Raw genomic sequence first — 19,119 nt, 5'->3', positions numbered from 1 at the left:
ACCAGTTTGCCCAATAATTGACCAGTTTCAGTTAATTGAATTTAATTCAATTACCATCCCACATTATACCAAAATCCAGTTGAAGTTTGATCAAACCCAGATCAGATCTCATCAGATCTCTATTCCAGGACATATAATAAATGTTTTAACATAATGTAGATGAAACACATGTTGAAAAAGTTACATTATTCAAGCTTTCAACTAAACAAAAGTGCTTCTAATTAAAGAATCACTCATATAACACATTGAGTTGGTGCTCTCCTAAATGGTAGATAAAGCATGTGTCCTAATAAAACACCTGTGACCCATAGACTGGCCCATCCAGACGGGAGTTTGGCAGATCTGACGATGGCGAGCACATCTCCAGAACCCCTGCTGAAGGAAGAGAAGGGGAAGGAGTCTGTGAATGAGGTGTTGGTGGAGGACTGTGTGCATGATGAGGTGAAGAAAGAGTCTTTCTCCATCCATTCAGCTCATCTGTCCAGTCAGGAAGACATCCAACAGTTCAGTGCAGCCACAGATCCTGAACTGCCCTCAGAACAGAGCTCAGGTGCAGCACTCTAGTCTTGTCTATTAAATTCTGTTCTATTCTTTTCTACTCTAGTCTATTTTATTCTATTCTATTCTTCTCTATTCTATTCTAGTCTATTCAATTCTGTTCTATTCTTTTCTACTCTAGTCTATTTTATTCTATTCTTTTCTACACTATTCTAGTCTTGTCTATTAAATTCTGTTCTATTCTTTTCTACTCTAGTCTATTTTATTCTATTCTATTCTTCTCTATTCTATTCTAGTCTATTAAATTCTGTTCTATTCTTTTCTACTCTAGTCTATTTTATTCTATTCTTTTTTACACTATTCAAGTCTTGTCTATTAAATTCTGTTCTATTCTTTTCTACTCTAGTCTATTTTGTTCTGTTCTTTTGTACTCTATTCTATTCTAGTCTAGTCAATGTTATTCTATTCTTCTCTATTCTATTCTAGTCTATTCAATTCTGTTCTATTCTTTTCTACTCTATTCTAGTCTAGTCTATTGCAGTCTATTCTTTTAGTCTAGTCTATTTTGTTCTATTCTTTTATACTCTAGTCTATACTTTTCTATTCTTCTCTAGTCTATTCTATTCTGTTCTATTCTTTTCTACTCTAGTCTATTTTATTCTATTCTTTTTTACACTATTCAAGTCTTGTCTATTAAATTCTGTTCTATTCTTTTCTACTCTATTCTAGTCTAGTCTAGTCTATTCTGTTCTATTCTTCTCTATTCTAGTCTAGTCTATTCTGTTATGTTCTATTCTTCTCTACTCTATTCTATTCTATTATGTTCTGTTCTGTTCTATTCTAGACTATACTTTTCTATTCTTCTCTACTTTATTCTAATCTAGTCTAGTCTATTCTTTTCTATTCTACTCTGTTCTAGTCTAGTCTATTCTGTTCTGTACTGTTTTATTATTCTCTACTCTATTCTAGTCTAGTCTATTCTGTTCTGTACTGTACTGTTCTATTCTTCTCTACTCTACTCTATTCTAGTCTATTCTATTCTGTTCTGTTCTATTCTTCTCTATTCTATTCTAGTCTAGTCTGTTCTTTTCTATTCTTCTCTACTCTATTCTAGACTATTCTATTCTGTTCTGTTCTGTACTGTTCTATTCTTCTCTACTCTATTCTAGTCTAGTCTATTCTGTTCTGTACTGCACTGTTCTATTCTTCTCTACTCTATTCTATTCTATTCTGTTCTGTTCTATTCTTCTCTATTCTATTCTAGTCTATTCTGTTCTGTTCTATTCTTCTCTAGTCTAGTCTATTCTGTTCTGTTCTATTCTTCTCTACTCTATTCTATTCTATTCTGTTCTATTCTAGTCTATACTTTTCTATTCTTCTCTACTCTATTCTATTCTAGTCTATTATTTTCTATTCTACTCTATTCCAGTCTAGTCTATTCTGTTCTGTTCTATTCTTCTCTATTCTATTCTATTCTAGTCTGTTCTGTTCTGTACTGTTCTATTCTTCTCTACTCTATTCTAGTCTAGTCTACTCTTTTCTATTCTACTCTATTCCAGTCTAGTCTATTCTGTTCTGTTCTGTTCTTCTCTACTCTATTCTAGTCTAGTCTATTCTAGTCTGTTCTGTTCTGTACTGTTCTATTCTTCTCTACTCTATTCTAGTCTAGTCTACTCTTTTCTATTCTACTCTATTCCAGTCTAGTCTATTCTGTTCTGTTCTGTTCTTCTCTACTCTATTCTAGTCTAGTCTATTCTTTTCTATTCTACTCTATTCCAGTCTAGTCTATTCTGTTCTGTTCTATTCTTCTCTATTCTATTCTAGTCTATTCTGTTCTGTTCTATTCTTCTCTACTCTAGTCTAGTCTAGTCTATTCTGTTCTGTTCTATTCTTCTCTACTCTATTCTATTCTATTCTATTCTATTCTGTTCTGTTCTGTTCTATTCTAGTCTATACTTTTCTATTCTTCTCTACTCTATTCTATTCTAGTCTAGTCTATTATTTTCTATTCTACTCTATTCCAGTCTAGTCTATTCTGTTCTGTTCTATTCTTCTCTATTCTATTCTATTCTAGTCTGTTCTGTTCTGTACTGTTCTATTCTTCTCTACTCTATTCTAGTCTAGTCTACTCTTTTCTATTCTACTCTATTCCAGTCTAGTCTATTCTGTTCTGTTCTGTTCTTCTCTACTCTATTCTAGTCTAGTCTATTCTTTTCTATTCTACTCTATTCCAGTCTAGTCTGTTCTGTTCTGTTCTATTCTTCTCTATTCTATTCTAGTCTGTTCTGTACTGTTCTATTCTTCTCTACTCTATTCTAGTCTAGTCTATTCTGTTCTGTACTGTTTTACTCTTCTCTATTCTAGTCTAGTCTATTCTGTTCTGTACTGTACTGTTCTATTCTTCTCTACTCTATTCTAGTCTAGTCTATTCTGTTCTGTACTGTACTGTTCTATTCTTCTCTACTCTATTCTAGTCTATTCTATTTTGTTCTATTCTTCTCTATTCTATTCTAGTCTAGTTTATTCTTTTCTATTCTTCTCTATTGTAGTCTATTCTGTTCTGTACTGTACTGTTCTATTCTTCTCTACTCTATTCTAGTCTATTCTATTTTGTTCTATTCTTCTCTATTCTATTCTAGTCTAGTTTATTCTTTTCTATTCTTCTCTATTCTAATCTATTCTATTCTGCTCTTTTCTTCTCGTTTTTTTCTAATTTAGTCTATCATGTATATTCTTTTTTACTCTAGTCTAGGCTACTCGATTCTGTTTTTATTTTATTTTTTTGTATTCTGTTCTTTTCTAGTTTATCCTATTCTGTTCTGTCTAAATGGTTATATACTGCTGTGTGATTCTATTCTATTTTATTCAATTTTATTTAGTCCTATTCTATATGATTCTATTCTGTTCTTTTCTATTAGGTTTCATTTGGTTATATATTGTTCTATACATTTCTACTTTATTACATTATATTTCATTCTATTCTACTATTTTGTTATATTCTATGCAGATTCTATCCATACACATTCACTCTATTCAGTTCTACTCTATTTGATTCCATTCAGTTATGAACATTTTTATTCTATTCTACTACTCTTTTCTATTCTGTTTTATTCACTACTGTTCAGTTCAGTTCTATTCACTATGATTTGGGTCTAATCTATTCCGTTCTATTTAGTTCTGTTAATTCTATTACAGCCTTGTCTAATCATGCCATGACTTGGAGCTACTGTAGTCAAATCTCTTGGTTCTGTTTCAGACCTGAAGAATAAATGGCAGCTGGTGGTGGACAGACTCACAGTGTTGTTCCTAAAGTTCCTGGAGTACTTCCATAAACTCAAGCTCTTCATCTGGTGGCTGTTAGAGATGCACATCATCAAGATCGTCCCCACTTACATCATCCTGCTGTCTGTCAAAGAGGTAAAACCGCTCACTCTTATAAACATCTAGTACTGTGCCTGCTGCAGACAGAAACTACCTGCTTTGACAACACTTGGATAGTGTACTAGAAATATATTATTAAAGCATAAATGTTACACTATGCAAGTATTCTAGTATAATACAAATAAAGGACATACTAGAATATTTGCATACTAGAATAGAAAGTAGGCCTTGGTTACTTAAATCTCTTGTTTAAGAACATTTTAATAAATAAATAAGGTAACAAGACATCTCATGTGAGTACATTGCTTAATAATCCTTTAATGAACGACATTACTCCTCTGAAATTACATGCCTAGTTTTATGATTGAAATTATTACACATTTCATCTTTAAGACTGAAAAAAGTAAATCATGTGATTTTGAGTTTCTGAGGTTATTCTATAATGTTTTGATACACTTCCACTCACAGTTAAAGATGTTTATCTGTTGCAGGTTTCGCTGTTGAACTATGTATTTTTGATCTCATGGGCATTTGCCCTGCCCTATAAGCAGTTTCGAGTTCTCGCCTCTAGTGTCTGCACAGTATGGACGTGTGTTATCATCATCTGCAAGATGTTTTACCAGCTGGAATCCATCGAACCCAAAAACTACTCAAGCGTTTGTATCATGGTGTGTTTCTTTAGGGGTGGGTTTCTTGGGTACCTTGTGTCACTATTATAAGTGTCCCAGCAACAAAATGTTACTGTATGTTTGGGTAATTTCTGTAAAACTCAACTGAAAACTATCCAAACACACAGTATTTACATGAGGAAAGAGTTCATCTGATAATATAGTGGATAGTGGACGGCAATGCTGCTCAGGTTGGATTGGACAGTGACATGTTATACGTTTTTGTGTCTATCTGCGCTGTTTTTCAGTTGTAGACATGCACTAGGCATGTCTTTGTCCGTTGCAATTTGCTGTTTCTTTTTCAGTGTCTCGTGCAGGAGCGCCATGTTTTTTAGACGTCATGTCAAGTTAAAAAGAACTTTAATTTTTATGAATGCGTTTTGAGTCACATTTTTCCTAACTTTGTTAGCCTGTTGTAGCTTCTTCTTTTTTTCAGCGCAAGAACAAGTTTGATCTTAGATTGCTGTTTCCATGCACAGTGCATCTTGGGTACAATCATGCAACCTTTTTCTCTTAAGCCCAACAACACGAAGAAGACGATGAACATTTCCCTATTATACAAGGAGCCTGTGGACCCTGCAAACTGGGTCGGCCTTGAGAAATTTGAAGACATACTGCCCAACCTGAGGGTGAGGACACAGCTAAACAATGTTTTTCCTCCCTGTCTGTGTATTTTAAAGAAGTGTTTTGTTATATTATTCATTGTAAGAAAACTTTAAACCATTAAACCACTTACCAACCAAACTAGCTCCTAATAACTTTATTTAGACATCTGCCACCCTGTTACCCATTCTGTTGTAATGCCGGTAGTTTTATATAACCCAGAATTGTATTCGTTTGTGCACATTCATTGGTGGATATATTCTGATAAAATGTATACAGGTTTTCTCAAATTCAGGCACTTTTAGCATTGTGGATTTCTAGAAAGTGAAGTCTCGTTAAAATAGTTTTCACAGTTTTACAATCTTTCTTTTTTTAATTTATTTACTAGCAATGTCCAACAGTACATGCATCACAGCGTCATTTTTGTCATGAAAATTCCCACCACAGTGTAATTTCCAGCAAATCACAAATTATGCATTGTGTTTAATAGAATTCTGTGGTGGAAATGACGCCACAACTGTAGGGCAATCGTAATTTTCTTTAAATAAAAAATTATTTTCACACAATAAATCTTAAAATGGTTTATGTTTATTTCACTCTTTGTTTAGATCATTAAAGTTTTAAACATAATTTTTTTTTCATAATGGTTTTTATAGTTTAATATAAGTTAAACAAGGCTAAAACAGTAACTTTTATACATTTAAAGGCATTAAAAAGTACCAAAAATAAATGATGAAGGCCTGGTAAAAAGTTTACAACTCAGTTTAAATGTGACCTTTATATAAGAAAAAGAAAGTTGAAATCTGTTCATTTTAATAAAAATGAACCCCAGGGATATGAAATTGCCAGAAGTTTAAGAAACACACATGAATGTTAAAATTGCACATCTCATATAAAATAAATACAAAATAAAACTCCTTTCAATTTCAAGCCCTATTTTTGTACCCTGTTTGTGAAAGTGCAACATGCAAAAATAACTTTTCTTCAGACTATATGAACTGGAGCATATCCTGATGTGTGCAGCTTGTTAAATTCACTGTTCATTTATTTTCTTTTTTTCTAGAATAACTTGTTGATGTTGGCCATCTTGGCGTTCGAGGTCACCATTTACAGACATCAGGAGTTTTTCCGGCTGAGAAACAAACTTTGCCCTCCCCCATCTCAGACCATCTTTCATGACATCACCCGGCAACACCTTGACAACGGAATCGTCAATTGTGCCAAATATTTCATAAACTATTTCTTCTACAAGTTTGGCCTAGAGGTACATTTCACACAGTTTCCATGTGAAACAGTACCTTTTATTGTTCCAAAGATTATAATCAGTATATACAAGGAGGGTTAAATGTTTGGTATCATTGTAAATCATTTTCACATTTTTTAACGATAAAAATGTAATAACAATTTGGTGATAACAATTTGAGACTCTCAGCCAAAGAAACTGCTGGAAAAAAAATTAGACAATTTTATTTTATTTTTTTCTTATTTTACATGATATATCTCTGGGTGTAAATAAGGTGGCTCCAAAAAACTGCTTTTGTTTTGTTCCCAATCATGTGAACTGTAACTGAATAAATTTTGTGTTAATATGACAAAGCAATCAAAAGTTATAGCTATACAAAAATAATTTATCATAGTGTCCAAAAGCATCTCCAAACAAATAAAACATAGTAATTGTACATAAGAACTAATTACACATGCAAACACAACTAAAGGTGACTAAAGGTTTGCATAGAATGGAGACATGATTTTAGTAATGAGATTTCACAGAATGAGTACCATTTGACTCATTGTGTCTGCGTCACTGAGTCTGTGTCGTGTATTTGGCGCCATCTCCTGGTGGCCATATGTAACATTGTGCTTCGTGTGGATTATCTAATGATCTATGCATCCAGTTACCTTGTGTGTTGGCTCATTTGAAAGATAATCACCTCCTCTAAGTAACTGAATGTGATATTTTATGTTCCGTTTATTTTTCATGAATTTCTAAGCGAAAATGTGGCATATAAGCAACACCAACATAATTGTCAAAGACATATACTTAGCTATTACTCGCTGTATTTTTGTCTGTGAGTAAACAAAACTTTCCACCAACATATGACACATGGCTATTTGATGAGTTTGATGTTTTTATTGATTGCAATAATATGTACAGTGCTTTCAAATTATACCTATTTTGTGTTGGTCAAGACTGTAGCTATTAATATTTTGACGATACATTTTTTCTCGCTCTCCAATCTTAAAGGGTTAAAAAAGTTTTTACGTCTAATGAAATTAATAGTAATTTTGAAACACATATAAAACCATGAGCACTCACATGAGATGAAGATTCCAGTCATATCAGTATCCTTATAAAAGCTGTTTTATTCTACATGGAGAGGGTCCGCATATGGAGGCTGCCATGTTAGAATCACATGACCAGCCGAATACTACTCACTTAATCTCAGTAACCGTCCTGTTACTTGACACTTACACTCATGAACTAAATTAATAATGGCTGACTGTGAAGAGTGAATTTCTACAATGGCATCTGAAACTGAAAACATTGGTGTTTGAATGATGCTGCATCCACACCACTAGGTGTCAGTGTCAGTCCAAGACAAAACATAAAAAAAAATTACAGAGTGCACCTTTAATTAATAATAATTATAATTTTATTTATTTATCACACATTATACATTTGCACATATACAGTGAAATTCTTTTTTTTCACATATCCCAGCTAAGCTGGGGTCAGAGTGCAGGGTCAGCCATGATACGGCGCCCCTGGAGCAGATAGGGTCAAGGGCCTTGCTCAAGGGCCCTTGACCCTAGAATATTACTGTAGGATATTCTAAAGCCTTCTGTAATTTTGTGTGCTTGACAAAGCCAAAATACTGTTATTGTACAAACCTTAAAATCCCAATCAAAATTTCTGACTCTAACTCCTCCAAGAGCATGTTACATCCACAAAACTCTGCTTACACTTGTCATATTTTGGCACATATTTGCATATCGATTTTCCAGTGCTACCAAAAAATGTGTCTCGTTCTGTCGCAATTCATTTTGTCAGGTGTGTTTTCTGTTGGCGATAAACGTGATGGGCCAGCGGATGGATTTTTACTCCATGTTGCATGGGATTGCTCTCGCTGCAGTGATGTTGAGACGAAGAAGGAAAGCCATTGCTGAGATCTGGCCCAAATATTGCTGCTTTCTGGCCTCAATGATCACATTCCAGTATTTCATTTGCATCGGAATTCCACCTGCTGCCTGTAAAGGTGTGTGGTTTTGGAATGTTTCGAACAAGAAGCAAAAGTTACTTTAATATTTAGCCTTATTCACTTTCATAATACAAGTTTCTTGTCTTATTGTGAACAATTCATCACTGCATGACTGAAAACAATTTTCCTTTTTGGCTGATTTCACAAATCCCTCTTATTTTTCCTCCCCTTCCCTCCAACTTCCTGTCATATATAGACCACTTTTTCACGATCCAATCAATTCTCTCTCTCCAGATTATCCCTGGAGGCATCCTGACTCCATGATGGAATCTAATGTCATTAAATGGCTGTTCCTTCCTGATTTCCACACTAGACCAAACTCCATGTTCCTTGTCTGTGAGTCCAACAAAGCAATTTTTTTACTGTAGATTTAGAAAAGGGGAACTGAACCTGAATTCAAGCAGGGTTATTATGGTTTAGAATTTTTTTATTTAGTTTTTATTTCTATTATTTCTATTATTTTTAATTTGTCATCCCTACATTGTTTAGTTTATCATTGTTTTTCATTATATGACTGTTAGTTTGAAGTTTTTCCAGTTTCAGATTAGTTATTTTTATTTTTATTTTTTATTTTCAGTACTTTATTGCTGTCAAAGTTAATGCATTAACTGATTTAATTTAAATATGTTAAACAGTGATCATTTTCTCAGTGATTGTGTTACCGCTATCTAGTGGTGTATACATGTTTAATGAGGCCAAATTGTCAAGATCTTAAATCTGATAATGTACTGTGTATCACAAACTAAATCTAAAATTAATCTGAGGTCAGTTTTGGAGTTTTGAAAATTGAATTTGTTTATTTAAATAATTAAAACATATTTTTATTTAATTTAACAAAAATGTTTGGCAACACTTTATTTTAAGGGTCCACAATAATGCACCAGTTAAGCATGAATCAGACAGTAATTAATAATTAACTAAATGTAGAGTAAGGCGAATTTAGCCATAATTTACAACTTATTAAATGTCTTATTTTTGTTTAGAAAGTAATGCAATTAATGCTCTATTTCAGATATCATATATATTATATATCAAGTTTACTTAACAATATTAAGTCAGTAATTAAAGCTGAAAAGTGTTGGCGTTACAAAGCTGTTATTAATAAATTACTAGAATTTTCTATTAAAGACCCCCTGTTATAGAGTAAATAAAGTTACCTATTCAAGTTACTGGTTTGTTTTGCAATTATTATGTTGTATTTAAGTTTGTTTAAATATATTTAAAACAGTAATTATGACTTATAAATATTGGTTTTATGAAGTTGTTACTAATAAACTGCTAAAATCTTGTATTAAAGACAACTTTACCCCCTGTTCTTAAGTGAGAATTTAACCTATTAAAGTAATTGGTTCGTTTTGTACTTATTAGGTGGTATATTATTGAACTGCAGTGTCAAGAAAAAGTATGTGAACTCTTTGGAATTACCTGCATTTATGTATAAAATGTTCTTAAAATCTGGTTTAATCTTCATCTAAGGTACAATAATGAACAAACAAAATCTGTTTTAACTAATAACACACAAATGATTGTATTGCTATTATACATACTGAACACATCATTCAAACATTCACATGAATGTGAATGACGTCAACAAAAGCCAATTAGAGTCAGGAGTTGGCAAACCTGGCATCCAATTAATGTTTCAAAATTGGAGGTGTGGGTTAGAGCTACTTTGACTATAAAAAGCACTCAAACATTTTGAGTTTGCTATTCACAAGAAGCATCTGCTGACGTGGACCATGCCTCGAAAAAAAGATCTCAGAAGACCTATGATCAATAATTATTACTTTGTATGAAGCTGGAAAGGATTACAAAGTTATCTGGAAGAGCTTAGATATTCATCTGTCCACATTTAGTCAAACTATCTATAAATGGAGACAATTTAGTACTGTGGCTACTCTCCCTAGAAGTGGCCGTCTAGCCAAAATGACTCAAAGGGCACACCGCAGAATGCCCAATGAGGTAAAAAAAGAACCCTAGAGTGACAGCTAAAGACTTGAAGAAATCATTGGAACTGGTTAACATCTCTGTTCATGAGTCTACTATACGGAAAACATTAAACAGGCATGGTGTCCATGGCAGGACATCCTGAAGGAAGCTGCTGCTTTCCAACAAAAACATTTCTGCAAGTTTTCCAAAGACCACCTTGACACTCCACAACACTTCTGGAAAAATGTTTTGTGGACTGATGAAACTAAGGTTGAATTGTTTAGGAAGAGCACGCAGCACTACGTATGGCGTAAAAAGGGCACCGCATACCGACATGAAAACATCATCCCAACGGTGAAGTACGGTGGAGGGAGCATCATGATTTGGGGCTGCTTTGCTGCTTCGGGGCCTGGACCGCTTGCCATCATCGAGGGAAAATTTAATTCCCAAGTTTATCAAGATATCCTACAGGATAATGTCAGGGTGGCTGTGCAGCAGCTGAAGCTCAGTAGAAGTTGGGTGATGCAGCAGGACAATGACCTTAAATATCAAAGTAAATCCACTACAGAACGGTTAAAAAAAAAAGGAAATCCACCTTCTGGAGTGTCCCAGTCTGAGCCCAGACCTTAACCCAATAGAGATGCTGTGGAATGACCTCAAGAGAGCCATTCACACCAGACGTCCTAAGAATATGACTGAGCTGAAGTAGTTCTGTAAGGACGAATGGTCCAGAATTTCTTCTGAACGTTGTGCAGGTTTAATCCGCAGCTACAGGAAACGCTTGATTGAGATTATTGCTGCCAAAGGAGGATTGACCAGTTATTAAATCCAAGGGTTCACATACTTTTTCCACAGCACTGTGAAAGTTTAATGAGATGTGTTCAATAAAGACATCAAAGATTATAATTGTTTGTGTGTTGTTAGCTTAAGCACATTGTGTTTGTCTATATTTGTGACTTTGATGAAGATGAGATCACATTATATGACCAATTAATGCAGAAAAACAGCTAATTCCAAAGGGTTCACATACTTTTTCTTGTCACTTTATATTAAGACATTAATTATGATTAACTGATTAATTGTCTCCTTGTTCTGAAGTGAAACATTTATGTATACAAGTTATTAATTTGTTTGACATTTCTTTGGTGATTACAGTTTTTGCAGTCATTTTATTGTAACTGAAACATGTGCAAAACAAACCCATAACTTGAGTAGGTTAAACTTTCACTTTAGAACAAGGGGTCAAGTTGTAATTTATTTACTAGTAACATCTTTGTTAAGGCAATTATATTTAACCTTAATTACTGGCTTAATACTGTAAACTTGATATATCATCTCTGAAATTGGGCATTAGTTGCATTACCTTCTACACAAAATAAGACATTTAATAAGTGGTAAATTATGGCTAAGACAGCCTTACTCTACATTAAGTTAATGATTAATTACTGTCTTATTCATGCTTAACTAGCGCATTATTGTGGACCCTTAAAATCAAGTATTACCTTTTTTATTTTTGTTGTTTGGTTAACAATAATAACAACACTGAATTCAAGTACAGAAATGCATTTGCTAATAAACTTTGAGAAGTCTTTTGCTGTTTTTGTGCACAATACTGTATGCATTACATGATCTATGAATGGGTGGCCTGTAGGTGTGCAAAATACCGTCAACCCCTGTGTCCTACTTATCTGCCCTTAAATAGTTTTTCTTCTTTCTCTCTTGTGTAGATGATTTCATGTTATTGCTGTGCGCGTCGCTGCAGAGGCAAGTGTTTGATGAGGAAAATAAAGCGGCTGTACGTCTGATGGCAGGAGATAACGTAGAAATCTGCCGAGACCTCGATGCTGCATCGTTTAGCGTTCACAACCCCGTACCAGACTTCATACACTGCAGGTACAATGCTCACAAACACACACTGCACTGTTAGATTAACACATTTAAAAACTGCTGCAGCAGCTCCGGCCTCACATCCTACATCACATTTCTATTTATACAAGTAAAAGAGTGTGGAAAGGAAATCATCTTAAACCTAAACACACTGTTTACCATCTGTGCACCTTTGACATACTATTTTAAACATATTGTGATTTTGGATGTCAAAATCTAAATCAAATCCCTTTATTGTCACTCAACCATATACACAAGTGCAACAGTGGGTGAAAGTCTTGGGTGCGGTTCCAAGCAACATAGCAGTATGACAATTATAATAAACATCTGATTTACACATAACACAGTTTACACATCTTGTTACACAACACAATATACAATATACACCTAATAATATACAATATACAGTATACACAAAATAAGAAGACTGTACACAAAAAATATAAATAATAATAATAATAATAATATACAATATACAGTATACACAAAATAAGAAGACTGTATACAAAAAATAATAATAATAATAATATACAATATACAGTATAGACAAAATAAAAAGACTGTACACAAAAAATAATAATAATAATAATATACAATATACAGTATACACAAAATAAGAAGACTGTACACAAAAAATAATAATAATAATAATAATATACAATATACAGTATAGACAAAATAAAAAGACTGTACACAAAAAATAATAATAATAATAATATACAATATACAGTATACACAAAATAAGAAGACTGTACACAAAAAATAATAATAATAATAATATACAATATACAGTATACACAAAATAAGAAGACTGTATACAAAAAATAATAATAATAATAATATACAATATACAGTATATACAAAATAAGAAGACTGTACACAAAAAATATAAATAATAATAATAATAATATACAATATACAGTATAGACAAAATAAGAAGACTGTACACAAAAAATAATAATAATAATAATATACAATATACAGTATACACAAAATAAGAAGACTGTATACAAAAAATATAAATAATAATAATAATAATATACAATATACAGTATAGACAAAATAAGACTGTACACAAAAAATAATAATAATAATAATATACAATATACAGTATAGACAAAATAAAAAGACTGTACACAAAAAATAATATTAATAATAATATACAATATACAGTATACACAAAATAAGAAGACTGTATATAAAAATAATAATAATAATAATATACAATATACAGTATAGACAAAATAAAAAGACTGTACACAAAAAATAATAATAATAATAATAATAATATACAATATACAGTATACACAAAATAAGAAGACTGTATACAAAAAATATAAATAATAATAATAATAATATACAATATACAGTATAGACAAAATAAGAAGACTGTACACAAAAAATAATAATAATAATAATAATAATATACAATATACAGTATACACAAAATAAGAAGACTGTATACAAAAAATATAAATAATAATAATAATAATATACAATATACAGTATAGACAAAATAAAAAGACTGTACACAAAAAATAATAATAATAATAATAATAATATACAATATACAGTATACACAAAATAAGAAGACTGTATACAAAAAATATAAATAATAATAATAATAATATACAATATACAGTATACACAAAATAAGAAGACTGTACACAAAAAATAATAATAATAATAATAATAATATACAATATACAGTATACACAAAATAAGAAGACTGTATACAAAAAATATAAATAATAATAATAATAATATACAATATACAGTATAGACAAAATAAGAAGACTGTACACAAAAAATAATAATAATAATAATATACAATATACAGTATATACAAAATAAGAAGACTGTACACAAAAAATATAAATAATAATAATAATAATATACAATATACAGTATAGACAAAATAAGAAGACTGTACACAAAAAATAATAATAATAATAATATACAATATACAGTATACACAAAATAAGAAGACTGTATACAAAAAATATAAATAATAATAATAATAATATACAATATACAGTATAGACAAAATAAGACTGTACACAAAAAATAATAATAATAATAATATACAATATACAGTATACACAAAATAAGAAGACTGTATACAAAAAATAATTATAATAATAATATACAATATACAGTATACACAAAATAAGAAGACTGTATACAAAAAATAATAATAATAATAATATACAATATACAGTATAGACAAAATAAAAAGACTGTACACAAAAAATAATATTAATAATAATATACAATATACAGTATACACAAAATAAGAAGACTGTATACAAAAAATAATATTAATAATAATATACAATATACAGTATACACAAAATAAGAAGACTGTATATAAAAATAATAATAATAATAATATACAATATACAGTATAGACAAAATAAAAAGACTGTACACAAAAAATAATATTAATAATAATATACAATATACAGTATACACAAAATAAGAAGACTGTATATAAAAATAATAATAATAATAATATACAATATACAGTATAGACAAAATAAAAAGACTGTACACAAAAAATAATAATAATAATAATAATAATATACAATATACAGTATACACAAAATAAGAAGACTGTATACAAAAAATAATAATAATAATAATATACAATATACAGTATACACAAAATAAGAAGACTGTATACAAAAAATAATAATAATAATAATATACAATATACAGTATACACAAAATAAGAAGACTGTATACAAAAAATAATATTAATAATAATATACAATATACAGTATAGACAAAATAAAAAGACTGTACACAAAAAATAATATTAATAATAATATACAATATACAGTATACACAAAATAAGAAGACTGTATATAAAAATAATAATAATAATAATATACAATATACAGTATAGACAAAATAAAAAGACTGTACACAAATAATAATAATAATAATAATAATAATATACAATATACAGTATACACAAAATAAGAAGACTGTATACAAAAAATAATAATAATAATAATATACAATATACAGTATACACAAAATAAGAAGACTGTATACAAAAAATAATAATAATAATAATATACAATATACAGTATAGACAAAATAAAAAGACTGTACACAAAAAATAATATTAATAATAATATACAATATACAGTATACACAAAATAAGAAGACTGTATATAAAAATAATAATAATAATAATATACAATATACAGTATAGACAAAATAAAAAGACTGTACACAAAAAATAATAATAATAATAATAATAATATACAATATACAGTATACACAAAATAAGAAGACTGTATACAAAAAATATAAATAATAATAATAATAATATACAATATACAGTATAGACAAAATAAGAAGACTGTATGCAAAAAATAATAATAATAATAATAATATACAATATACAGTATACACAAAATAAGAAGACTGTATACAAAAAATATAAATAATAATAATAATAATATACAATATACAGTATAGACAAAATAAGAAGACTGTACACAAAAAATAATAATAATAATAATATACAATATACAGTATACACAAAATAAGAAGACTGTATACAATAAAAATAATAATAATAATAATAATAATATACAATATACAGTATACACAAAATAAGAAGACTGTATACAATAATAATAATAATAATAATATACAATATACAGTATACACAAAATAAGAAGACTGTATACAATAAAAATACACTGTGACATGAATTGACAGAAAAGGCGACTTTTAAATTGTGAATTTAGCGTTAGTTATTTCTTTAATTATAATGCTCGTCTGGGGTGCAGAAGACCTTTATTTAGTTTTTGCTTGTCCATCGCTACACAATTCTCGTTTCCATTCACTTTCCAAGAATTTCCAGGGATCATATTTCACAAAGAGGAAGAAATCCATAACACACTATCATATCTCTCTCTCTCTGTGTGTGTGTTCTGAGCTCTAACCCAATAAGTAGCTTTTAAGTTTGGACTGATCTTTTTTCTTGCAGAGTGATTGATTTTAGAGGAGGAAGCTTCTTCTTGTTTGTGGTGCATCAATGCAGCTCTGCATCACAACATCTCAGCTTTTCATCAGAGCTCTTAGTACGGGCCTGTGGCTAAACACAACGGACAGTGTCTACAAACAGGACGCTAAAGCAAGGAGGATGTACTTTAACCTTTGGAGTGGCGGGTCTAAAGTGCATTCCATGTCAACGGAGATCCATGAAAGCTTTTAGTGTGTGATAAAATAAGCGTCATATCCATATACATGTGAAGGAATTGTTCCAGATATCGACCCATTCGTAATTATGCTGATCAGGATGTCTAAAATTGGATAGGAAATGAAGCAGAACTGATTGTGACATCATCTTGTCAAAACAAGAGGTGGTTAAATATCTCAGGTTGCATACTTATACTATGCACTTAAAAGTATGTAGTTTGTTTGTGATGAAAGTGCATACTTTTGAGTATTTAGTCTCACAGTGCGTCCGTTTTGCGACATACTACTATGTCAAAAAATTGCGATCGGTCACGTGACGAGAGAAGCAATGCCGTTTGGTGTCAATAATGTTAAACTTAGTGGAATGAGTCCATGAGAGTATATTATCCCACTTATTATATGGCAACTAACCAAATGAATAAATAAATGGACATGAAATATTAATTTGAGTTGAAATTATTTAATTATGTGTGAAGCAAGAGAGCGTGGGGTCATTTAAAAGATTTGAATGTCTGTGGCAAGAATCAATTTCACAGTTTAGAGTGATTAAACAAAAATATTTGACCCCAGAATGCAATGACTGACCAATCAGAATCAAGTATTACAGTGAGCCATGTAAAAAGGAAGGTTAATATGTGATTTGGGATACAATGTCAAACTTAAATGCAATATGTCATTTTTCTACTGTAATATTCAAAGCTGTGCTCTCCTCTCTCAAGGTCGTATCTTGACATGTTGAAGGTCATCATGTTCAGCTACTTGTTCTGGTTTGTCTTGACCATCATCTTCATCACGGGCACCACCCGTATCAGCATCTTCTGCATGGGTTACCTGGTGGCATGTTTCTATTTCCTGCTGTTTGGAGGTAGTCTGTTACTCAAGCCGATCAAAGAGATCCTGCGCTACTGGGATTTCCTCATCGCTTACAACGTCTTCGTCATCACGATGAAAAACGTCTTTGCTGTAAGTGGAATTTGATGCCTGTTCTTAATGAAATACGTATACTGTGTATTTACAGTCATAATGCAGGTAAAAAAATAACGGCATTGCTAAAGACTGTTTTATGATACTGTGGTAGCATCTGTCATTTTTTATGCTGTGGCATGTTCGGGTGGAGGTATTTTGGAGAGAGACAAAAAAGACTTAATAAATTGATCAGGAAGTCTTGGGGTGTTCTCTGCCCTTCATAGATGAAATAGGACAGAAAAGGATGGTCAAGAAGTTGTCTTCTATCATAAATAATAACTCTCACCACCTCCTTGAGACAGTGCGGGCTCTGGGCAGCAAGTTCAGTGAAGGGTTATTCATCCACGCTGCTCAAAAGAGTGTTATAGAAAGTATTTTCTTCCATCTGCCGTAAGACTGTATAATCAGTATCATACATGACTGGCTTGACTATTGTGCAATTTTTTTATGGTATAGTGCTTAGGTTGGTGCCATATTGTCTGTTGGTTTTGTTCTTTTTATATTTATCACTTAGGATGTGCTGCTGTAATGTTTGAACTTCCCCTTAGGGGGATCAATAAAGTTTAGCAATCAATACAAGTGCTGCAAAAGTCACACACTGGCTATTTTATTTGATTTGATTTGATCTCTACTGTATTAATTAATGAAATTAATTACCATTAAACTTTAATAATTCAAGGTTTATAATACCTCTATGTGAAACAAACAAATCAATAAAAACATCTTTGTTGCGTATTATTATATTCTATTTTTATAAAAGAGAAATTGAATGCGTTAAAATTGAACACATTATAATTTTAAAAGCAATAAATATAAATGTGGGGGCAAATTTCAGACCATAAAAAAAATAGTAAGACTGTGTTAACCACCAAATTATCATAGCATTAGTCACGATTACTTGTTTGAACAGCCCCCTTTACATGCTGTGGAATTGGTGCATTTTTGTAACATTTTCTCGTGTTCTTTGTTTCATAGATTCTGGCATGTGGTTATTTCAAGTCTTTGATGAAGAATAACTGCTGGCTAATTCAGCTGCTGAATCTTGCTTGCACTATTAAAGGCTATGACGTTAAACCAGGTAAAGAACAACAGGAATGATTGGGGGTTTGATGTTGAATCGCATGGTCGCAAGGATGCAAACGTTCAGTTTTTTATGTTAATTAAAAGGCTATCAATGTGTTTTATCAAGCTTGGTACAAACCAAAACTTGACTGAAGTGTGTGTGTGTTTTATAGAACAAACTGAAAATGTATTTGCAACCTCTGAATGAAATGCAACATATTGATTCTCATGAAAACATGGCCACATTTCACCCCCAAATTAAATCATATTAATAAATATTTTATATGTAGGTTTTGCGTAAAGGAAATTAAGCCAATTTTTAGAAACATTAACATATTTTGCATTTATACATCGTGTGTTTAAATACAATACTTGACTATTTAAATATATATATATATTGCATTACGGTAATGAGAATTGGGTGGGAGATGTGCTTAATTTTCATGAACATATAATCACAATGCAAACAATTTTAATGGTCTGTAACCCTTGTGCACTGTTCGTTTTATAGTTACACTTGTATTGTTCGTGGTCAAATTTGACCGAAAACTATAAACATGTTTTGTTTTTATTTTTTATGTAAGAAATAACACTAACTTCAATAAAGTAAAAACATTAAAGATGTGCATTTTAGAGGTGTG

The 19,119-nt window shown here is 31.0% G+C and overlaps 1 protein-coding gene across 2 annotated transcripts in view; it reads left to right on the top strand.

Moving 5' to 3' along the window:
* Window positions 1–19,119, top strand: part of LOC127442509 (piezo-type mechanosensitive ion channel component 2) — a 133,213-nt gene that overhangs the window by 71,563 nt on the left and 42,531 nt on the right. For both annotated transcript variants that reach the window (XM_051700599.1, XM_051700600.1), the window contains 10 exons: window positions 312–550; window positions 3,755–3,915; window positions 4,371–4,547; window positions 5,066–5,176; window positions 6,214–6,414; window positions 8,203–8,407; window positions 8,645–8,746; window positions 12,067–12,232; window positions 17,170–17,413; window positions 18,392–18,494. In XM_051700599.1, coding sequence (XP_051556559.1) covers window positions 312–550; window positions 3,755–3,915; window positions 4,371–4,547; window positions 5,066–5,176; window positions 6,214–6,414; window positions 8,203–8,407; window positions 8,645–8,746; window positions 12,067–12,232; window positions 17,170–17,413; window positions 18,392–18,494 — 1,709 coding nt within the window. The remainder of the gene's footprint in view (window positions 1–311; window positions 551–3,754; window positions 3,916–4,370; window positions 4,548–5,065; window positions 5,177–6,213; window positions 6,415–8,202; window positions 8,408–8,644; window positions 8,747–12,066; window positions 12,233–17,169; window positions 17,414–18,391; window positions 18,495–19,119) is intronic.

Source organism: Myxocyprinus asiaticus, chromosome 6 (assembly GCF_019703515.2).
Source record: "Myxocyprinus asiaticus isolate MX2 ecotype Aquarium Trade chromosome 6, UBuf_Myxa_2, whole genome shotgun sequence".
NCBI classification, from domain to species: domain Eukaryota; kingdom Metazoa; phylum Chordata; class Actinopteri; order Cypriniformes; family Catostomidae; genus Myxocyprinus; species Myxocyprinus asiaticus.
The sequence above is the reverse complement of the archived record's forward strand: the minus strand, read 5'-3'. Positions and strand labels throughout refer to the sequence as shown.